The sequence below is a fragment of the Paroedura picta genome, chromosome 2 (genome assembly GCF_049243985.1).
Source record: "Paroedura picta isolate Pp20150507F chromosome 2, Ppicta_v3.0, whole genome shotgun sequence".
NCBI classification, from domain to species: Eukaryota; Metazoa; Chordata; class Lepidosauria; order Squamata; family Gekkonidae; genus Paroedura; species Paroedura picta.
This window is the reverse complement of record NC_135370.1, coordinates 94581204-94606017: the sequence shown is the minus strand read 5'-3', so window position 1 is coordinate 94606017 and position 24814 is coordinate 94581204. Positions and strand designations below refer to the sequence as shown.

At 41.7% G+C, this 24814-nt stretch overlaps 1 protein-coding gene across 2 annotated transcripts in view; it reads right to left on the bottom strand.

Moving 5' to 3' along the window:
* Positions 1-4893: 4893 nt before the first annotated feature.
* The window catches only part of RRAS2 (RAS related 2), a 58257-nt gene continuing 38336 nt past the window's right edge, over positions 4894-24814 (bottom strand). The window contains exons 1-6 of one of the 2 annotated variants that reach the window (XM_077321702.1): positions 21037-21093; positions 13915-14002; positions 12726-12828; positions 10570-10678; positions 6771-6889; positions 4894-6335 (exon numbers count right to left, since the gene is read on the bottom strand). In XM_077321702.1, coding sequence (XP_077177817.1) covers positions 6248-6335; positions 6771-6889; positions 10570-10678; positions 12726-12828; positions 13915-14002; positions 21037-21078 — 549 coding nt within the window. In that variant the 5' untranslated portion in view covers positions 21079-21093 and the 3' untranslated portion in view covers positions 4894-6247. Of the gene's footprint in view, positions 6336-6770; positions 6890-10569; positions 10679-12725; positions 12829-13914; positions 14003-21036; positions 21094-24814 lie in introns of those variants that run through there. The other variant, XM_077321701.1, reaches the window with a different exon arrangement.

Here is a 24814-nt window from a genome sequence, read left to right as displayed (position 1 = left end):
AGTCTGTGCAGACAGAGTTCATTCTTTATACAGTTTCCCTTATAATACTGGTAGGCTTCTGCCGTGCAGCCAGTAGAGATTCCCTACTCAATTCCTCACAGATCATCCACTTGTTTCCTGATAGTAATGAATACCTCGCTTGTTTATGGTGGTGAGCTAATTATGAAAACAGCAAAGAGGCCCACCTACAGAAAAGGTAGGAAGGTCTGAATGCTATGGTAATTGTCTGATATGCATAATTATTTCTACTGTAAAAATCACCTCAAAGTATCATGGTGAAAAATGATGCGTTCATTACCTTCAAAATCTTATGCATTAAGAAAAACATGAGAGGAGAATAGCACAACTAGTTTGGCCGAGCTCTTAAAAGTTTTGTGGATGGAGAGATTTAGGTTAGAATATCAATGCCAAGTAATTCCCCTCCATATATAATTCTTCATAGGGACCCTATATATATGAGCATACAAAATGATCTAACCTAGCGGTCTCCAACCTTTCTCAGGTCAGGGGCCGCCTCCGGAGTGAGGGAAGAGCCGATGGCCCGGGTGCTGCGAAAACGTGCATGCGCAATTGCCGCGCATGCGTGTTTCCGCCACCAGGTGGCGCTAACGCACATGCGCGGCAACTGCGTGTGCGCGTTTTCGCCACTAGGGGGCGCTGACACTCATGCGCGGCAACAGCGCACATGCGTGTTTGTGTCACTGCCATGCCGGCGGCTGCGCCTGCCTCTTCCCTTCCTTCTTGCTGCCGGCAAGGGAAGGCAGGTGTGGCTGGCGGTGGCCCGGTACCGTGGCCTTTGCGGCCCGCCACCGGGCCGCGGACCAGGGGTTGATGACCCCTGATCTAACCAACTTACAGCAGAGTTCAGCACAGCTCACTGAAAGCAATTCTAATGAGGATGAAACCAACTGTTTTAGTATTTATGATAAATTAAAAGCAAAGTAAAACCAGTCACCAGTGTATAGCAACGTTTGGAAATTGATTAGGCCTCTCTCAGTGTCTGTTTAACAATTATTTTTCCCCAATGGAATTACCGCACAGAGGATATGGAAGTGGAATTTAGGTTTGTGCCCTTGCACCTGTTGTTCCAGTGAATAACCAAACCACCAGATTGCACCATTACTTGAATCATTCTACACCCTGAGAATGAATCCTACTTTGGTTATTTTGTTCTCTTTTGTTCTGAGGGGGCCATAAAAAGTCTGGGTGGACAACTTCCAAGTCCAAGAATTGCTCCTGATTTTGACCTCTAACTCCAGAGGAAGGAATAAATCAATTGCAGTGTAAGGGGGGTTCTTAAATTCTCTCATTTTGCAATATGCAATATGTCAAAATCAAAGGAAGAATGAATGTGGTAAAGGTAGGAAGGTAGGAAGAATGAATGTGGCGAAATCTATGCAAAGAGAACCTCTTCTACACTTCAAATCCTAAGAGTCTACTCTTTGCCTTGGTTTATCTTTGTTTAGACTGGGATTTCCTAAATGACTGCAACTATAAAAAAGATTAACACATTTTAAATGAGGGGGAAATACATCTGTCTGTATGCACCGAAGTTAACTGAAGTTAAAAGTCCCAGTTTAATTGTGCATGTATTTAAGTGACCAGTCAGTCCTGGGATAGCCCCCCCCCAAAAAAAAAAGGGATGAGATGGGATGACATCTAGGCCAGCTCTTACTCTTCTCCCAGAGAGCAATCATACCAATCATCTGACCTTGAGTACCTGCAACTATATTGTGAAAGAATCATGATCACAGCCTGACTGAATATGGAAACCTGGTCTAGATATGCAGCAAAATGAGATGGAAGAATTCTGAAGTGGCAAAACTGTACAGTGTTTCAGACTGCAAGGGTGGAAAGTTTCATTTAAATACTTACCCATAAGGCCATTCATGGTCTGGGCCTGCTTACCTGAGAGATTGCCTTTCTATCTATACTCTCCAAAGAGTATTTCCCTCTGCAGGCTCCAATGAGTTGGTGGTCCCTGGACACAAGGAAATATGTCTGGCCTCACCCAGGGCCAAGGCATTCTCTGTCCTGGCCCCTACCTTGTAGAATGAGCTCCCTGAGCAGATCTGATCCCTAATAGAGCTAGTACAATTCTACAAGGCCTGCAAGAGCTCTTTGTTTATGAAACAACATCTACTGCACCCCCCCCCCACTAAAGATGCTCACTGTCTTTAGTCTAGCTCTGGGAGATCTGATGATGACCCAACCAAGGACTGCTGCTGCTGGTAGTGTTGTTAACACTAACTTAAATTGTCACTTCAATTTCATTTTAAATGTTATTTTTTAAAAAAAAAATGATTGTTAAATATTTTGTTGTTATTGTGATCTTTTAATATGATGTAAATCACCCTGAGCCGGCTTGCTGGGAGGGTGGCATAGAAATGTAATAAATAACTAATACCCTTGTAAAAATTCCATACAGATAAACACCTCGCCTAGCTAGTTTCCCTTTTGCATGGAATTACTGAGGGCCCTTTGACCATACCACTTCAAATTGAAGGTGAAACATTACATTCCCCATGTTTCTACTCTTCTATTTTATTCTCCTGCATTTGCAAAACCAGGTCCAAGTTTCTTTTCTAGATAAAATTTGAATGCAGATGCCTGCTTTAGTCATGCTAGCTGGTGAAGAGGACCGCTGCAGACCAGCTCCTGGCATTCTTGGAGGAAGCTTCAGCCCTTGATCAATACCAGTCAGATTTCCGTCCTGGACATGGGATGGAGACTGTGCTGGTTTACTTTGATGGATTATCTCCGGATCCAGCTGGATCGGGGTGGTTCGGCCATCCTTGTGCTTTTAGAGCAGCTGCATTTGATGTGGTCAATCACAAGTTGTTAGCACTCCACCTCACTGGGTCGGTGATTAGGGGGACAGTCTTGAAGTGGCTGGTCTCCTTCCTCCAGAACCGAACACAGAGGGCGGGGGGGGATGTCAGGACTCACCCGTGGCCATGGGTGGGAGTCCTGCCAGTAGCCCCGTGCCCTGTATAAGAACGCCACCTCGCTGAGCACACCCCCGGTCTACCCCGAAGATGAACACTCTACTTACGGCTGGGAGGGAGTGTCCTGGTGAAGAATTGCAATGCAGGGAGGGAATGATTGAGACAATTTAGTGCCTCTCTTGTTTGACAGCGGGGGCTGCGGCACCTTCGGCACCTTTGGCTCTGACAGGGTGGAGCACGCTGGATGAAAGACGTGGAGGGAAGGGATATTTGTAACTTCTGGTTGGTTAAGGAGGGGGAGGAGAAGAGGCAAACGGAAATGGTTCAAAAGGGTGATGGGACAAGAGAAAGGAGTCCTTTTTTGTAATGCAGTGAGATTAAAGGAAACAGAAAGACAGCATGAGCGGTTTGGCTGTGAGTTATTGATGCTGGACGGAGCCAAGGCGAGGCTGAATGATTTTTACTTTCCCTCTGCCTCTAAAGAAGAAAAGGGTGTGGCTGGAGGAGATAACATGTTCCAGAAGGTCCAGGGAATCTTGCCAATCAGTAAAAGCCCGACAGGGGAAGAGTTATCATGCCCCTTTGCACTCCCTTGTGGAGTACCGCAGGGGGAAATTCATTATTTAATATCTATAAGCGCCCTCTGGCCCAGCTGGTCTGGAGTTTTGGGCTAGGTTGTCACCAGTATGTGGATGACAGCCAGCTTGATCTCCTGATGGACGGCTGGCCGGACTTCCAACCCAGAAAAATTTGCAAGATGTTTGGAAGCAGTGTCTGGATGGCTCATGCAGTCTCGCCTGAAACTCAATTCCTCCCAGACAGAGATAGGATCTGGAAACACGTTTACCCCTCCTGGACGGGGTGCAGCTTATGGCTGTACCTACCACCAGGAATTTGGGGGTGATCTTTGATGCCTCTCTTTCTGCGGAGGCTCAAATCACAAAGGTAGCCAAAGTAGCATTTTACCATCTTTGCCAAGTGAGGCTACTAGTGCCCTACCTGTGCCCAGAACACCTGGCCGTGATCCATGCGTCACTTCCAAACCAGACTTTTATAATTCGCTCTACACTGGCCTTCCCTGATCTCTGACCCAGAAATTGCAATTGGTCCAGAATGCAGCTGCTAGGATCCTCACAAGGTCATCTTGGAGGGCCCACATCCATCTATTGCTGAGACAGCTGCACAGGTTACCGGTTAGCTTCTGGATCAGGTTTAAGATTCTAGATCTTACCATTAAGGCCATCTGCGGTCTGGGACCCAAATATTTGAGTGACTGCTTGTCTCCTTATGCCCCCCGCAGAGCTCTTCACTCTGCGGGTTTGAATCTGTTGGTTGTCTCTGGCCCCCGGTTGATATGCCTGGCCTCGACCAAGACTAGGGCCTTTTCAGTCCTGGCCCCAACCTGGTGAAATGAGCTTCCGGAAAAGCTGAGGGCCCTGACGGACCTTTCTCCACTCTAAAGGGCCTGTAGGATGAAGCTCTTCTGCCAGGCATTTGGTTGACGTGAGGCTAAGAAGATTTGTTCCCTCCCCATACAGACTCATTTTCCAGTCATCTTGGCATGAGTTACCCACCGAGATGGTGGTTGGGGACAATGGGTGGCTGAAGTTGGGTGTGCAAAGGGAGGGGAGGATTAGATTAGTTTTCATCACCAGTGGTATGGGATTGTATATTTCTTCTGTTTTTATGTGGTTTTTATCATTTTAATGTAAACTGCCATGAGCCGTTATGGTCCAGGAGTGGAGGTCAACAAATACAATTAATAAAATAAATAAAACAAATAAGCACTTAAATATTATCTTCTAAAATAAACTGAAAACCTAAGTACTAGTGCTGTTTCTTTGCAGTTTCAGATATGGATCTGTCCTTATCCACAGCCCTCACTGACTTAATGCCTAAAGGAAAAAATTGTATGTAAAATTCAAAATAAAGAAAACAAAATCAATTTTTAACCTTTCCATAGTAATCATATCACTTTTAATTCTAGCACCTGAAGTTATACAAGGGCATATTTTAAGTGAATTGTATAGAACTGTTGTACACTTTCAGTAGAGGTGACAGCAAAAATACCACTTATTAATCCATTTCACAGAATAATCTCAAATAATCTTTTAGCCACAGTCTGCATGATTCAAAGCCAAACAGCCATCCACAACTGAATCAAATACTTGAGATTTTGTACAATTTAATAGTCACATAATGGCCAGTCTTTTATAAAGGATATGGAAGGCAATTTCAAAAACATGACAGTTTTAACAGATATACTGGGAAGCCACAAGATTGGCCATTGCTGGATTCAACCAGAAGAGAGATTCTACCCACAGTTCTGCAAATCCTGATTTTTTTTTCAGATAAATGTGAACTGTGAGAATTAAATACTCATCTTTACATATACACAAGTTATGCTGTGAAAGCATAGTTGCTTACAAACATATAAAAATACTTGTTAACTAGTTTGATAAGAAAATAATGTATAAAAGTATATAGCAAAAACATTTAATCATCTGACAATGAAAAGAGCAAATTCATCTTTTTACATTACAAGAAACAAAAACAGCTACAGGTTCAAATTTCTCAAATCACTTACCTGGGAATACATAAGGAAGACAATTTTTATTCCAAACCCATGATGTAAAAATCTTCTAATTTAAATGCCCAAGTTGAGAATAAGTCAAAGTTATTTGGCCACATAGTTGCAGTAATAATCCTGTAGCTGTTACTGGAACTATAAAATAAATACAGTAGACTGCTGACCACTAAAAAAATCTGCAGCATGAACAAGAGCTGAAACATAGAACTTTACTGACTATGAAATTCAGTGTATTGGCTTCCTGTAAGGCAAGCTGAATTTTGAAGTTTAACCTAATCAACCTGTAAACCTCCATATCCACCATTTTAAAAAAATAACTCTATATTTTGATTAGAGGACTCCCTCGAATGTGATTAACAACAGACATCACAAGTGGGGGGAAATACTCATACATCAACTTTTAAGCTTGGCTTCAATACCTTGTTCTAAGACTGTTTGGATTCCATTGTGAATAAAACTCCACAAGGTGCAAGCTTCTTCAAGGGGAAAAACTAGGGTATTAAAAGAAGCCTTAGTGCTTGACATCTGCCCTGAGATGACCAATTGTCTTCTAGGACTGGGACAGCCGGTTTCATTCAGACTAAGGCTATTTTGGTGACCATTTATACAACATGCACATATAAGGCTAGACGAAACACCAACGGAGACATAGAAACACAGGTGAAAGAATTCATTGATCTGGCAGTTGATAGCTTGGCTTAGAGGATTCTTAGAAGATGACACAATGGCATCCTTTCTTGTCCTTTTCCTTCCTTGTTGGCTCTGGAGAAGGAGGGCATTCTTGTTCTTGAAATTTCCTATAAAAAACACAATACTACACAGTAAGTTTAGGCTCTAGTCCAGCATACTTTCAGATACAAGATGCTCAGCTTAGTGCTTCCTTGGCTAAATTTCTTTAATTAATAAAAGCCTTCTAGACAAGAAGCCAATTTTGGGTAATTACAGAATTTAGTCACAGGCAATTTCAACAGTCAATGGAGCTGCATCTGTAAAATATTATGTCCTTGTGCACAACTGGATAGAAGAATCCAAATGCACAGAAGTAAGCCTTTTACCTTCTATGGGTTAAGCCAAACTGATGCTTTCAGAGCTGCAATTCATACATTTGGGGAAATTTGTTGGCAATACCTGGAGTCTGCTAAATCCAAAGAAAATTTAACACCAATTCTAAGACATGCTTCAGGAGTTATTTTTAAACATGTATTTCAGTTTATTCACAATAAAAGCCTTACCTTATAACTCTGACAAGTTCATGAAATGCTTGGTCTACATTTAGTCTTATTTTAGCTGATGCTTCCATATACGTTACTTTAAGCTGTCTTGCTAATTGCTGCCCTTCCTCTTGTGTTACCTAAAGGCAAGTAGGGATTATATAATTTATTAGTGGTAAATAGAATTCTTTGTATAATACAATTCTGCACACTGATTTCCACAGAATTTCTATTCCATCTGAGGCCAAAAATCTCAATGCTTTACCAAGCAAAATAACAACAGACTGATGAGGCCAAGTGTTAAATTTATCTCCAGATCAATTCAATTTTTTTAAAATGATACCAAGTAGTGCTATGAACACTTGTTGGTTCCCAGGCCAGCAACTATAATGCCTCAGTGATAAAGAATAATATAAACCCTAGTATTAAAATGTAAACAACGTAACAACTGGGAATTGCTGAACTACGGAATCCTGCAAGACATGCTTTCTTATGCCAAAGTCATCACAGTTTCAAAATAGAACCATAATTACATTTTGCTTGCAATTCTGTTTACTGCTCTGTTCATGTTATGCGCCATGCTTTTTTTGCACTGTTTTTTTCATTTTTGTAATCCTAATTCTTTTGCATAGTTTACAGGACACTGTATGGTCTCTGATGGCATTGTTTTATTTAGTCCTGTAAATCTTCCTTGTAATGCCAATTAATTCTTTTTCCATGTGACAACAGCGGCAAGAACAGTAATCACCCAGCACTGGAAATATTCAGAACTACCTAAAGTGACAGGCTGGCTTGATAAACCCTGAGAACTATGCAAAATGGCTAAGCTGATGAGTTTATTAAACAGGAGACCTTCTGAAGAATTTCAAAGTCACTGGCACTTCTGTTTAGATTATATGAATAAGTAGGTTTGAAACCTGTATTTCTAAACAACTGAAGATGATAACTTTCTTGGTATTGTTCTTTCTCTGTAATAATCTTTTTGTCTCTTTTTTCCTATATGTCTAAAACAATAAATATTTTAAAAGTAAAGAAATAACCATAATGGAGTACATTCAACATGCTTATGCCCCCCGCAGGGCACTCCACTCTGCGGGTATGAATTTACTGGTTGTCCCGGGCCCACGGGATGTTCGCCTGGCCTCGACCCGGGCCAGGGCCTTTTCAGTCCTGGCCCCAACCTGGTGGAATGAGCTCCCAGAAGAGCTAAGGGCCCTGCGGGATCTACCAGCTTTCCGCAGGGCCTGTAAGACGGAGCTCTTCCGCCAGGCATATGGTTGAGGCCAGGGCAGCTCTCCCACTAATCCATCAGAGGATCCCCTCCAATATTGAGATCTCTAACATCAAGATCATTGTTAGATCTATTGTATTGGTGCCACCCTCTTCTGAATATTATTCTCTCCACCAGGCTGAACTAAGATCAGAATTGTGACCACCGCCGCTATATGTTATATGTAACTTTTGCTAATGTTAATTGGGGTTTTTATGGGGATTTTATTGTGTTTTAACTATTTATGTTGTAAACCGCCCTGAGACCTATTGGGAGAAGGGCGATCTAAAAATTAAATAATAATAAATAATAATTATTATTATTATTATAAAACTAGCTGCAAAGCCAGTTCCTAAGAACGGGCCTTGAAAGGGTCCCCTCCCCTGGTCCCTGGCCAAGCAGCTTAATGTGGCTTTGGGCCGCAGCTCTCAGCTGGATCAAGTGGGGCGGGCGGGGATTAGGCAGCTTGTTAGGAGGCCTGGGACAGAGCTCCTTAGCAGGCAGTCAGCAGGCTGGGAGGCCCTCATTAGCAGGCCCAGCCTAGCAGGCCAAAAGGCCCTCATTAACAGGCCCAGCCTAGCAGGCCAAGAGCCCCTCGTAAGCAGGCCCAGCCTAGCAGGCCAAGAGGCCCTCGTAAGCAGGCCCAGAATAGCAGGCCAAGAGGCCCCATTAGCAGGACCTCCACCATGACCCTTTGCCCAGGGCCCTCTTCCCTGACCTGCTGCTGGCTCCAGGCACTGAGGCACGCCTGAGAGCAAAGAGACTAGAGTCCAGGGATGGAGGATGGGAGCTGCAGGGGCAGGGCCAATTGGAGTACTGGCCGCATCCTGATTAGCCCTATTCCAACTTGGACAGCCGGACATGTTCCACCCTAAAGGCTGTTTCACAAATAGATAGAGAAACCATGGATAAGGACTAGCAAGAAAGCCCATTGCAACCAGAAATGCAATGGGCGCTAGGACCCAAGGGACACCGGCAGGCTCTCGTAGCAGAAGCCATAGGAGGTAATCAGGGCTCCTAGCAGGGAAGCAAGGGTCGTTTGCAGTTTGGGGCTCATTTGCAGTTTGTCTCTTTCTGCCTGCCTCTCTCCCTCGCAGCAGGAGCCATAGCAGGTAATCAGGGGTCATTTGCAGTATGGCAGGGCTCTCTGTGTCTCTGTGTGTCTCTTTTAGGTGTCTGAAAGCAAAGTGGCTAGCGTCTAGGGAAGGAGGGCGGGAGCTGGAGACGGAGGGCCAATCAGGGTGCAGCCAGCTTTGTTGGCCACACCCTGATTGGCCCTAATCTATCTCAGACAACCAGGACACTCTTCACCCCCAGGGCTGTTTCACAAATATTAAGAGGAATATTGGATAAGGATTGAATTTTACTCTCATAAAAAGAAGAAACACAAAAGGGTGCACTAGTATGGGAAACAATTCAACATCCCCCATGATTTCTAGTGCTGCAGAATATATTAAAGAATATCCTTCACAAAAATGGCAGCCATGGTGATTTCAGATGCATCAAATTAAGCATTTACCTCATTCTTAATAGTCATTTTACTGGTTCTTTATTTGTCCAAAGACAAAAGTCAAATTAGAAAGAGCTGCTGTGCTTAGGACTGGCTGGGCTTTGGCCATTTCTAATTGTAGATCATGAAGACACTATTGAATAATACCCTATAATTATATAACTTTATCCTCTGTACTTTTGATACTTGATTACAGCTGGATGTGCAGCATAAAGAATCCAGCTACTTTTACAAAGTGAAACATGGTACAAAGATATTGTTCAGCACCACTATAAAATGGATTATGAAACAGCCTTGATACCTTACCAACTCTTAAAGTACTTAATGATAAGTGGATCAATTGATGAATATTGCAAGCTATTCTGGCTGTAAATCAAGCACTGCATATATTTTCTCAGAAAACGAGTAGTTTCTTGTGCTTAAAACAGAAAATGCCATTTTGCTAAACAGAGTGCTACATCTATTAACAGTATAATATCCTTTGAGTAATCTCTAAAGTAATGTGCGATTGTTGATATAGCTACTGTTGGAAATATAATTGATGGGATGTAATGCTCATGCTAGCATAACAATGTAATGGACTTCTGCTCCAGGCTTACAGGAGATTAGATTTTGACCTGTGACACATTCTTATGGCATTGACTCATACATTGATTAATGACATAAAAATGCTACAACAGTTTAGGAAGGCTCATTTCCTGTGCCACAAACTATCTGCATCTGTTCCTCAGTTTCAATTAAAGATACTTTCATTTGGCAACAATCCATTGAAAACATGGCAGTCCAAAAGGGTTCATCACTAGAGAACATCATATGCTTCATTGCATCCAGGCACCAGGCAATGGAGGTAATTTATGGAAATGTGGAAAATATATATCAACATGAAAAGCATAATCTACTGCCAAATCCAGAAGACTGTGGTAACAGCTTCAACAGGCTAAGCCTGATGAAAGAAGTCAGTATAATTTTTTAAAATCCCACATGCAACCCCCCAGCAAAACTCCTAACCCCATGCAATCACATAATTGCCAACATTTTACCTGTCTTTGATGGTCCAGATCTGCTTTGTTACCAACAAGAATCATAGGGAATTCATCACGGTCTTTCACTCTAAGAATCTGCCTTTGAAACTTATAAATTTCTTCAAAACTGTAGAACAGCAACAACAAAAACTCAATCCAAAAACCAACATTTTCAGAATAAGAGTATTCAAGATAGATTAAAACAGTTTCAAAACAATTCTTCCTGCTCTTTCATAACATAAAAGATTAAAAAATAAAACAAAATACAACTAAATCTAAACAACTGTAATGATCAGGCAGCACTTTAAACTGAGTGAGCATCACACTTAGCATTTCTTGGCAATGGGGACTGAGTCTCTCTGCTTTCCCTCTCCTTGTAACCTGCAAACAATACAGGAAAAGAGGTGAGAGAAAGCAGGGCCACACATATTTATGGCTTATTCCTTCATTTTTGTTGTTTGCAATAGTCTAAAAGAAATCACAGTCTACATTGCAGGTATCCCTGATATCTAGCTATTCCCATAATTTGAGTTTTGAAGGGAAATATGCTTTTATTCTCACTGTTAAAAACTAAACAGCTACGGGTTAGGATGAATTTTTCTTTCAATTAGTAACATTTTAGGAGTCCTTGGGAATGCTATTGTCCAGTTCTATTTTACACTGTAAATAGGCATAGGTATACTACAATTAAAACGAAGGCAGTTGCGTTTCAGGCTAGTGCGTTACCAAATTAAATTTGCCTAGATCCTGCCTAGACCACTGATTTCAGTTTTCATGTCATAGCCTGGTACTAGAAAAATTAGCTAGTTGCCTCTTTTAGTGCTGGAAAAACCGAAAATGGGAACTATTTGAACTTTAGATTTTGAGAAGAGAAAGACTTGGGAAGATCAAGCTGGTTCTTATGGAATCTGCTATGAAAAGAAGAAGACTTGGTTCTTATGTCGATTTTCTCTGCCCGAAGGAGTCTCTAAGCAGCTTACAGTCACATTCCCTTTCCTCTCCCCACAGCAGACACCCTGTGGGGTGGGTGAGGCTGAGAGAGCCCTGATATTACTGCTCAGTCAGAACAGCTTTATCAGTGCCATGGAGAGCCCACGGCCACCCAGCTGGCTGCATGTGGGGGAGCGCAGAGTCAAACCTGGCTTGCCAGATTAGAAGTCTGTACTCCTAACCACTGCACCAAGCTGGCTCCAGAAATTACAAATAGCCTATATAAATCTTTAAAAAATAATTATTTACCGCCGGTTCCAACAAATCTTCTTAAGACTCAGGATGAGACTACTCTTTTTATTTTTCCATCTTGAGCATTAAAAATACTTTTGCCACTTATCTGATGGGTCCAGTGAGTCACGGCACTCATCAAGGTATAACGTGGCCATGAAATGCTGTAGGGTTGTAGATGCCAACTATACAAACATCCAACAACAACTTTAAGAATAGGGAGGAGATTCCAGGCCCACAAATATGTACATAGTGTAATTCAATTTTCTTCTTTTCTGCTTCAACTAATTTTTAGTATTTTGAGCACCTTTAATATCTGTTCAATAACACCATTATAAAATCTTGGCATTTTGTTTAAATACACAGCAGCACACCTTTTTTTGTTTTTTATTTTAATTATACTGGCTGAACACCTATGAGCAAGAGGGATAGGAAAGTCTCTGTGTACACAATGCGATATCTGCCTCACAAAGCATTAGAAATGATGGTATTCTGAATGTGCATGTCACAATTTAACAGCACTCAGCCCACACTTAAGAACTTTATCATCTTAAAAATTGTTCATAATATATGATGACCAGATACAAACCCCTAAATACATAGGACAGGATGTAAAGAGGTACTTTAAGATATGCTTAAGAGCTTGCAATTACACAGTACATTTTTGCTTTGTTGTGACAATGCAGTATCCTACAGTGCATTTACAATTCCCTTTCCATTTCAGAAACAGCTTTCCAAGTAGCATGAGAAATAGCTTGTATTCCCTAAGAAGCAAAAATCATTTCACAAAGCAGAATTAGACAATATCCAAAATCCCCATGCAACCATATCATTTCAGGTTCTGAAAGCTATTATCAAGTACATCTCAATTGACAGAAGTAAGCATACTAGCTATTGCCCTGCCCAAAAATTGGGTAAGATATGGACACATTTTTCACTTGTTCTTACCCTACCTTCCTCTATCGGTAACTGAGAACACAAGCAGAAAGCCTTCTCCTGTCCTCATATATTGCTCCCGCATAGCTCCAAATTCTTCTTGGCCTGCTGTATCTAGGACTAAAGCACATTGAAAAATTAACTTTCCTTTCTGTGATGAAATGGGTAGCTGCATATCTACTGAAACATTCTGCCCTGCCATCTTCCACAATATATTTTGGAAACAAGCCTACAGGGCAGATTTATACCCAAGTAGGAAGACAGTCCAAAAATTCTTATATAAACCTATCAGTATAAAAATAATTCCCACGTGAAAATATTTAGAGGAGGGGGAAAATATGGCATAGATCAGCTTTCAAGAAACATAATAAGTTACTTTATATAGTTTTACAAAATCTAAGAATGCGAAGAATGCAAAAAAGAAGGGGGAGTGTCACCAATGGAAATGTTATAATGAGCCAGAGTGAAAGCCAGTTTTTAATACCCATTAGCAGGAGTGGTTTAAGGATCTGCAAGGCCCATAGCACCAGAGACAGTTCAAGGATTTGCAGGGCCCTAGCAGAGTACAATTGTGGTGTGAGCAGCCAGACTGGGGGTGGAGAGGACCCCCTGACAGTGGAAAGGGGTGTCACTCTGAGTGTCCTTAAAGAGGGAAAAGAGGACAGGAGAGAGGCTACAGCCCTGATCTATGGTGGGAAGGCACCATGTGGAGCCCCTGGAAGCGCAGGGCCTGTCGCATGGGCTACATGTGCCCTGCCTATAAGACTTGGACTGGGGAGACTCAGTACCTGGGATACTGAGTAACCTCAAGACCACAAGTCTCAGTCTGTTCGACATTACAGATTATAAGTAAAGAATGGGATCACCCCATTAATGCATACCAGCTTGGGATTCTGGGAAGAAGGGTAGAAGAAGAGCTGGGTTTTTTATACCCAGCCTCTCACTATTTGGGGGAATACACAGGTGGCCTACAAACACTTCTCCTTTTTCCACAACAGATACCCTGTGAAGTAGGTGGGACTAACAGAACTACTCTGCAAGAAAGCTCTGAGAGAACTGTGACTAGCCCAAGGTCACACAACTGGCTGCGTGGGTAGGAGTAGGAAATCAAACCCAGTTCTCCAGATTGGAGTCTGCTGCTCTTTAAGCACTACACCACACTGAATACACATGTGAAGGAAATAAATGTTTCTAAAACAGACTTACTGTCCAGCCTTGCTGCTCTCTCATCTATTACACATTGTTTTGTGTAGGAATCTTCTATTGTAGGGTCATAGTCAGTTACAAAGTAGGACTGCAGAGAGAAAGAGAGTTTTCAGAACTATTTCACATTAACAGTTCTTATGCAGATTACTAGTCTGTCTACACACTAACAGTTTCCTGAAACCACACAAGAACACTTAACATGATGCATATACAAAATAAAGACACATCCAAGCACTTTTCAGGTCCTGGTCTATACATACTGAAGCCAAAAATACATACGGTGTCCCTTTCAGACACAAGGACAATTGCACATGTTAAGAGGATCATATGTAGTGTGTTCTCCCCATGGATGGTCAAATGTAATGTCTGGAAAAGGCTCTATGCATTCACCTTCAGACTGCAACCCTTTATTTCATTTGAACCCAAGTATGCCTATTTGTGCTTTCCTGTCATCCTTATGGACGATACAAAAGTTTTAGATAGTTCAGATTGCAGCCACATGATGACCGTTTACGTACTGGAGGTTTCATGCCAGGCCGCAGGCTGGAATTTTAGTTGCGACAGGTTGCCCCACCTCTTCCTGCATCCACACGGGGGAGCATCTGGCCCAGTGCACCTAATCTGCCCCCAAATTGTGCTGGGGCACTGAAGTTCCCAGTGCATAAACGGCTGATGAGGGCAAGATGCCTCATTCCCAAGGCTTTTTGCCTTCTATTACCTGTAACACCTATTACCTCTCCTACACTGCACCACTGTTTCATATCAATCAACAGTGCCCTAGCATCACATCCCTAAACTGTAACAGAACAGTTGAGCAGAGATGTCTAGCGGCTATTGAATAAGGAAAAAGTTGCAAGCATTTGCATTTATTTTGAGCCTATTAATGCAGCTGACTTAAACAACAGATGCTAAGTTTTAGCAAACTTGATACTTAACATGATTTTAATCAAGTTAAATAAGAATGTTTTCAAAGAGCTATGTTACATTTAAATATTGTAATAAAAATGGACCACAAGGACTTAAATCTACTGAAATGATTTATTGGATGTAGCCATCAAACAACTAGAATACTTCCCTCCTTCTCATGACAGCTGGTATGGCAGACAGTCATGTAATATCAATAAAGATGCCATTTTGGCCAATGTTAACTATTAGAATAGATTTGTAACTGGCTGTCCATGTTATAGTAGATCAACTTCTCTCATATCTTTAAACAGTGATCAGTAAGAGATTTTTATGCAGCTTTCAAGTTTTACAGATTCTTTTGTTTTACTATTAAGACATTAGTCTGAAGCTTCTCATTTTGCCAAGTAGGAAGAAGCTGCAGTCATTTCAGATTCTGTGATAAGGGAAACACATTAAGCATAAGACAATTTTCAGAGATTCATTCAACATTAAACCTGCAGAGGGAGAGGATTTATTACAATTGTCTTTTAATGTTTTTAATGCATTGTTACAATTTCTATAAGGAGGAGAAGAGTTAAAGTTATACCAGACTAGTTTGCTACTTTAATGAATACCATGAAAATTAATACATTACCATCAAAGTTTATATACCCCCCTATGTCAAAATTTACATCCAAAGAGAGCCAAAGAAAGATGCCAAATAGTGCCCCTGAGGACATGAATGACTGGCCCATACGGATCAGGCAATGCACAGTTTTATCAGAGCTAGCCCAACTAGCTAATTCACTTGAGGAAGACTCCTTAAGTTTTTTGCTGATCTGCCATGCAGTGAGCAACAAGCTGAAGCTCTTGTGGACACAGAACATCATTCCAAGGCTGATTCTGCACTTACTTTGTTTATTCCATTGTGGATCCTGCTGAATTCAGATCGATTTCAACTCGGGTCTTCCTCTACCCCCCCCCCCTTGAAACAAAAAAGTGTTCTGCACATGATTAGGGAAGCTCAGAAGGGGAGGGGAGAGCCAAACGCACCAGGAGCCTCTTTCTTTCTTTTCTTGAACGGGGGATCTCTGCCGCTAGAAGTTAGGGCTTCTGGAACCTCTGCTGACAGAAGTTAGGGCTTCCCCTTTAAAAGAAACCTTGCAGCTTGGGAACGAGGAAGCCTTTGAACTGGCACCCTGGCTAATCAGGGCTTTTCTACAGCATTGCAGCTAGTTAGTTCAGGACAAGCAGAGAGCTGACAATTTTTCAAATATTGAGGGTTGTATCCACTCCAAGAAATTGCGGGGAAAAGGTAGGGTCACTCTGGATCAATCATGCTTATTGCAGAGGGAAAATTTTAATTGGCCAAAATTAAATGGAAATCACATTCAGTGTGGATGGCAGGGATTGAATTGACCTGGGATTGGAATAAAAACTCTGTGCAGATTCAGCCCAAGTTGAAGCTAAACATATCTCCACCCCAATCCAGAAAACTGCTCTGGCTTCAAATCCCAACTGGGCAACAAATAGTCATTTTCAGTCTCTTCAATGCTTTATAAAATTCCGCCCATAACTGAAACTCCTGCTGATGGCTCAGCAGCTAACCACCAGAGGCCATGTGAGTCAAGGGGCCAGTGCCTGATGGATGGTACTGGTAAAAGTATTGAGCAAGGAAGCGGCCCTTTCCAAAATTCCTGAGTGTTTTCCATATCATATTTTTACAGGAGACTTGGGTGAGGGAACTAGATACCTTGTCCTTGAGCAGATACCTGTCATTTACAGAGGTAAAGATCGGTATCAGTATCAGTTGTGGTAGCAAGGGATTGGCTATCTTAATATCAGTGGATTTTCATGTGAAGGTGGAAGATCTGAAGCGGGGGAAGGGGGGGGTGAATATGTCCAAGTGATACTGGTCAAGGGCCACTGTTTAGGAACCTCTTAAACATCTCCTCTATGTTAAATTTTTACTTTAAAAACTTGAAGATTTAGTTGATAAAAATGTAATTTATTGTACAGAACAGAACCACTATTAGAAGAGGTCTCATGGGGGAGGGGAAATAGAACCTCTACCATCCTCACAGCTGCTATTTCCTAATTTCCCCTAATCAAGCAGGGTTCGAAAATGGACACACTATAATAAACAATTTTTTTTAAGGGACACAATAATCTCAGGGTTGCTTGCCTGGAGAAAACAATGTTCTAGAAGTGGCAGTTATAGTTCACACTCAGGAACAGACTACGAAGCCTGTGTAGTTTTATTTGTGTGATTCTGGAGTAGCAAATAAGTACTGATGAGTCATTTAAAACAAGGCTGCTAGATCTAAACCTGTCAGAACAAATGCTGTAATATCACAAAATTAAAAGTTGTTAATAGGGACTTTCCTGAAGTGACTGGCTGTTACCACCTGCCCCCCACTTTTCATGTTATTGCTAAATTTAAATTTGAACATTTATAAGGTTCTAAATTCCGACACTATAGAGCTTCCTCAAAATTCTCAGATGAATTTCATGTACATTACAGAATATGCTATCAATACAGTTATATTAAACAGTCTGCTTCATGGCAGATCATGCAAGCAGCAGAAGAACAGAATGTAAGATAAAGACTCTCCCAAACAAATGAATCAACTGATGAGTATGAATGCCAAAGGGAGATTTTTCTACTGTTTTATGAAATTTCACCTAGATAGGGTTTTTTTCAGGTAGCATCTGAAGGTTTTCAAAAATATCATGAAAATAATAGGAGAAAAAGACCCTTTAAATGGAGAGGTGATTCTGTAGTGCTCACACTACTGAAAGAATTCTGACCAAGATCCTGTGAGCTCATGGACAGCATCCAACTAGGCAGGTTTTTTTTTTTTTTTTAAGAGTCGTCAAAGGGAGAAAGCAGTGGGTGGACTAGGGGAAATTAGGAAATAGCAGCTGTGAGGATGGTAGAGGTTCTATTTCCCCTCCCTCATGAGACCTCTTCTAATAGTGGTTCTGTTCTGTACAATACGTCACAACTGTAAAGTTTTAAGTCCATCATTACAGAGCTCATTTTAGAAGCGTCCTCCTGCCTTCACCTATGGACTTCATTGACAATTTCAGGTACAACCTTCTGCATAACTTGATTCTCCTCCTTCCGTCAAATCCCTCATCTTTCAAATTTTACTCACAATGGTGCCAGGCTAGCTTCTTTTTAGCATTAATCACAATGCACTTTCTTTGAAATGAAGTTTCCCTGAACTCAGTGGAACTGTAAGATGGTTCTCTGTACGCTAAGAGCAGTTTCAGCCTTTGACTCTCATTCTTATAATTACAGATGCTGGAAGAGTTCCTCTATCAATATGGGATACATTGAAGGCATTGTACATGGTCACCTAACAGAGATTACATTTCTTCCCATGTTTATATATTAAATCAGATTTTCACTTATAAACATGCATTTTAAAAATGCATATATACCCTTATATTAAAGGAGGCCATTTGGATTAGCCAGATTGAAGAACTCATAAGAACAGTGTATTAAAAACATTTATGGGAGTCCCCTGCCAACAAGCAAAAAAACAAAAAAAAATCAAATTATATAATTTAAAATGTTCTAAGAATATTTTAAAAACGAATCGCTTTCTATTTTACCAGGTACCCTTTGAAAGGTTAAGACACTAAAGGGCAAACTGGGGGGGGGGGGGGAGAGAGGGAGTAGTCCAAGGAAACAAATCAACAAAAAAAACTAAACATAAATTATGTATTTTTCTGTTCTAATGTTACTATATATATTTCTTGGACCGAAGACTAACACACAATCAAACTGTAAAGCAAAATGTCTAAGACCATTCTGTTGGCTTTTGGACTTCTTTCTCAATAATGTATCTTTCTGTGGGTGAGAAATGTTCTCCTGTGAAAACCAAGGATATAACATTTTCCATTGGGAATCCATCCATAATTTTCATAAAACAAATGGAAAAGGTGAGGCGCTTATTAATGTGTTCTGTCAAAAAACATGCAATGGGACAGTTTTTGGGGGGGAGGTTTACCCTGTCTTTCCGCATATGACTCAAGGCAGCTTACAACAAAATTTAAAATATAACAATTAAATATATCAATACCAAGGCGAGTCCAAGACCACCCAGCTGGCTCCCTGTGGGGGAGTGCAAAATCGAACCCAGCTCGCCAGATTAGAAGTCCGCACTCCTAACCACTACACCAATCTAGCTCTCAAAGGAGACCAGCATCTTTTTAGTGTTATTTCTGGTCTCATCCAGTGCAATGGAAGAGGAAATCCTGAAGATTTATTTATTATTATACTAAAAATAGCTAACTAATTTCATAAAATATTGATATAGAAATATGTAAGCCACATGATTTATATACTAATCAGAACCATTATTGGAAGGGACTCCCTTGTGGAGTTCCATAGAGAGCAGTGCTCCCCCCACCTTATTTAACATCTACATGCACACTCTGGCCCAGTTGGTTACGAGTTATGGGCTTGGGTGTCATCAGTATACGGATGATATCCAGCTCTATCTCTTCATGGACAGGCAGCCAGATCTTCCCCCAGAAACATTCGCCAATTGTTTGGAAGCAGTGGCTGGATGGATAAGGAAGAGTCGCCTGAAACTCAACCCCTCCAAGAAAGGGGCAGGAGCAGGAAGCGTGTCTTCCCTGCCTGGACAGGGTTATATCAGTGCCCCATGCCAGGAATTTGGGAGTGATCTTGGAGGCCCAGATCACTAGGGCAGGGGTAGTCAACCTGTGGTCCTCCAGATATTCATGGACTACAATTCCCATGAGCCCCTGCCAGCAAATGCTGGCAGGGGCTCATGGGAATTGTAGTCCATGGACATCTGGAGGACCACAGGTTGACTACCCCTGCACTAGGGTAGCCCAGATGGCGTCTTTCCATCTGCGCCAAGCACGGCTACTAGCGCCCTACCTGCCCCCGGAACACCTGGCCACTGTGATCCATGTTACGATTACTTCTAGGTTGGACTTCTGTAACTCACTCTACACAGGCCTACCCTTGTCTCTGATCTGGAAGTTACAGTTGGTTCAGAATGCAGCTGCATGGGTCCTCACTAGATCAGCTTGGAGGGACCATGTTCAGCCTCTGCTGAAGTAGCTTCACTGGCTACCAATTTGTTTTCAGATCAGGTTCAAGGCATGCAGCTTGGGTCCTACATACTTGAGGGACCACTTACCTTTTTATGCCCCCCGTAGAGCTCTTTGTTTTGTGGGTAGGAATCTGCTGATGATCCCAGGACCCCGGGAAGCATGCCTGGCCTCAACAAGGGTCAGGCCTTTTCGGTCCTGGTCCCTACCTGGTGGAATGCACTCCCCAAAGAGCTGCAAGCCTTGTCAAAGCTCTCAGAGTTCCGCAGGGCCTGCAAAATGGAGCTCTTCCACCAGACGTTGGTCTGAGGCTAGGTAGCAGTCCTAGGGATTAAGATTAGGTTCCCATCTCCGATTAGGTATGGGCCAGATTGGCCTGACAGGTCCCCAGTGACAACATCCCAACTTCCATCGGTCATCTTTGGTCCACCCACTGGGTTTGTGTGGGATATAAATTAAATTGTATTTCGCCATAGTTTGGGTTGAGTCTTACGAAGTTTTTAACAGGTTTAATGGGGGGGGGGGTATTCTTATTCTATGGATTGTACACCAAAATTGTAAACCGCTGCGAGTCAGCTCTGGGAGTAACAATCATATAAATCCAACAATAAATAAATTAAATAAATAAATAAATAAATATTGTGCTTGGATTAGTCAAGTTCTAGTTTTGGGACTATTACTACATGGACAGAATATACATCATGTAGCTCCTGAGAATTAAAGAACATGAATTCAACTTGCAGACTCAAAGATGCTGGTGTTCCTCGACATAAGCCTGCTCATGTCTGACAAAGCTATCTATGACAGCGCCAGTTCCATTTGCAGTATCCTTGAGAGTTGGTGTTTATCAGCAACTGTGGCCACCAAAGGAAAAATTGAAATTGACATATGTAGTGCCACTTCACAATTTCAACTTCTTAGATTTATATGCTGCTCCTCCCAACTAGCCAGCTCGGGGTGGAATTGAAATTGACATATGTAGTGCCACTTCACAATTTCAACTTCTTAGATTTATATGCTGCTCCTCCCAACTAGCCAGCTCGGGGTGGTTAACAACTTAATATAGATTACACAGGATTAAAACTTCAACATAATGATAACATTAGTTAAAACAATTAAAACAGTTCTTAAAATTACATTGCCACAAATGGTCTTGAAGCAACTGCCATTTAACATCATGTTAATGATTGTAGGGCACATTCCAAAATTATATCTTGAATCGAAAGAGTAGGTACATTCTTGGCTTCCATTTCAGTGCAAGGCAAAGTATTTCAGAGACAGCTTCTTCAGAAATCTGCAATAATGAGTATGAAAGCAGGAGAACTCAGGCATTGGTTCTTAGTATAAGAATTGAGATGTTACAAACATGTCTTCGTTTTCTTCAGTTAAATATTGACAGGAATGAAGCAGGCACAATGACAAGAAATGACTAATCACAGGGAATACCTGTAGTAAGGTTCCATTTCAGTTACTTGATACTGGCATCTGACTCTTGGTTGCAAATAAGGGCATTCTCAATCTCAAACAAACTGTCAATATTTTCTGTCTAATAGTATCAATCAAACCAAAAGGTTTTTGAGTTTTCAGACAGGCATTGGGGATTCCATGACTATATTCTATGCAGGTCCCCACCTCTGAAGTCCTATGAAAACCAAACTTGAAAACTGAACACCTCAATGAAGAGTTGCATCAGCCCTCTCAAAATGCAATCAGATCCAGATCTTTCCAGGGTGGGTTGCTTGTCGCCACCCCCAGTTAGCAGGTTACAATTAAAAGATTGAAAAACAATATATAAAACATTAAAAACCATTAATCATTAGTTAAAACAGCATCCTCCAGTAGCAAGAAAATATCCCCCCCCCAAAAAAATCTTCCTATCTCTCACCCCTCACCCAAGAGCCTCAGAGTTCAGATTCCCAGGGGTGATGACTGATCTTAAATATATTATTATGGTTATTATTATTATTGGATTTATTATTATTATTGGATTTATTTCCCCCCTCTCCCAATAGGCTCAAGGCAGGTCACATCAGTCTCAACCCCATTAAATTCCCATTAAAACTACCAATATGATGGCAAAAGCCCCGTCCCTCATCACTATCTGTATGAGATGGAGAGAAGAAAATGGGAGGGAGCAATGTACACTTCCAACTCTGAGGGGGGGAGCGATGTCCCTAATCCGCTGTCCCTAGCCTCAACCACAGACCTGGTAGAAGAGCTCAGTTTTACAGGCTCTGCGGAAAGTCGGCCCTGCGGAACCTTCTGGCACTTTTGCTTGGTAAACCTTTCACCCAAGAACTCCAACTTCCCAGGATGTGCAGGCCTGGATGCCAACTGCAATAAGGTTTCCCAAACTAGATGGGTAGGTATGGGTTCAGAGAGAAGCTCAAGAACTGTGATGTTGTTGCATTGATCAGAACAGAGACAATGCTTTTATGTCACTTAGAAGACGCCTCCCCCCCCCAGTTTAAAATAATCATTTTTGTTTTCTAAATTAGATTCCCCCCCCAAAAAAAAAATTAAAGGATTTGTTAGAAGGATGCTAAAAGGAAGAATTAAGGTCAGATTTTTCCAGAATGGGAAGCTGTCAAAAATAGTATTGAGCTCCAGAGACAATGCATACAAGTCAGAAAAGGTACCACCACATTTAAAGAAATGACTGTGTGGTTAACAACTTCAGCAAAGGAAGCCAAAAAGGCACAATTCAAAGAATGCAACTCTTGAACAAATAAGATACACAGAAAGAAGCACAGCCATGACAAAACAATAAAGAAAAAATAATTTGAAATGTAGAATGGTAAAAAAAATTAAGATAAACAATAAGCATTTCTTCCAATATATCAAAAACAGGAAACCAGCTAGTGAAGCAGTTGGGCTTTCAGATGGCATCTTCCTTAAGTAATCCCTCTCAAACTTTATTCTGTGAAAGTTCTTGCTCAGATGACATATGGATCCACAATTCTTATCTCCAATAATTACAAGATATTGAAAGTGATCCAATCTAAATTTTGAAGAACACTGTTTAATGCTGTCAGGTGCACTCTAAACATGATTTTGAGACAGCAGAAACAGAAATCTGGCAGCATATATTCTACTACTGGTTAAAAACTCATTTAAAGTCTTCTGGCCTAATTCCTTTTATTTTAGCGGCTCTCCCCTATCCACAATGGCTAGATAAAGTAACAAGCAAATTAAGATCAATTGGGCTTGACCTTGGTTCAACTATTAGAAGAAGGCTTAATAAAAGCAAAAAGCTTGATCTGTCAACGACTTTTGGACACAGAGATGCAGAAGGAGACTTCTTTGTTACCTTCCTTGCTCTTATATGGTAAACATTAATAACCCCAATCATAGTTGGTCTTTTTCCAAAACCAGGATGGTCATGCTTCCATCCAGAACTATTTTGGAAGGTACCAGCGGAAACCTCTACACTTCAGACTACGTTTATGTAACAATGCTGTGGAGACAACATTCCACATTCTGCTACATCGTACATTATAGAAGGACTAGAGGTAAAGCCAAGACAAGTATCCAGGAATACAACGGGCGCTAGAGCTTGGCGGTAGGAAGAGGAAGGGGAGGAGTCTGTAAGGGCATGGGGTTGAATGTGTGTGTCGTGTGGAAGGTTGTGGTGGCATGGTGACAAATGAGGGCATCTGTGTGGAGATATGGGTGTCAAGAACCTGTTAGTTGAGTATGGGAGAGGACTGACCTTTGGTAATTGTGGCATAGTGGTTACAGATGAGCTTTGCAGAACCATGTCTTCAGATATGTGAATGGAAAATCAGACTGGAGACTCTTCTTAGTGGGAGATTACATGGCAACCAATTCCTCCCAGTTCTGCCTCATTTCCCTTCATGTGTGAATTTGGCCACAGACACCAAAATGTCCCCCTGCCCTAATACACATCGGGTAGTCACAGTACACATGTGTCCACCCTGCTCCTTTTGTCTCCATTTTTTCACTGTTGATAAAATGTTATGTGCCCACATGATTCTTTCATGGTTGCTCCTTAGAAGAACTGGATTTTTGTGCCCTGCTGTTTACTACCCAAAGGAGTCTCAAAGTGGTTTACAAACACCTTTTCACTTTGTTTCCCCACAATAGACAACCTATGAGGGATGTGGGGCTGTGAGGAGTCTGAGAGAACTGGGAATGGGCTGCAGTGACCTAGCAGGCCTCAGTTGTCTCAAAGTAGTTTCCAATTGTCTTCTCTTCCTCTCCCCATAGCAGACTCCCTGTGAGGGAGGTGGGGTAAAGAGCCTCACATGGAAGCTGGCAACCCTAAGAGGAAGTCTCTCTGCGCACAGCAGTCTTGACCTTAGTAAGGTTTTTTATATTGGTTTTTTTATTTGCCAGGCCAAGCTTGAAAAAAGTCACTTCAGTTCCCATGTCTCTCCAGACATTTACTTGTTCACTATGTACAGTTTCAGGCTGTAGATATTCTTTATTTAGATCTTCCAGTACTTTCCAGACTCACAGGACTGATGCTGGTCGGTCTGTCTGCGCCCCAAAATACAAACAGTTGCTGGGAAGGGTTGGCCATAGCCCATAGCACAGGAGGGACACACCTGCACCACTCACTGCCAACGGCAGCCTTCAAGGCCCTACCATAGTATCTAAAGTATAATGATCAGCTCTGAAGGCAAAAATGGCTCCTTTGAAGGATGAACTCTGAGGCATTGTACGATTTTGAAGTCCCACCTCCAAACCTCCAGGAATATTTCCAACCCAGGGATAGCCAACACCCAAGTGGGGCCTGGAGAGCTCCTGGAATCACAGTTCATCTGCAGAGTATAAAGATGAGCTCCCCAGGCAGAAAGAGCTACTTTGGGCAGGGTTGTGGTGAAGAAACATGTAAGGCCTCCCACAAAGGTTGTTGTTGAATTGAAAGACTTGAGGCCCACTGCACAGA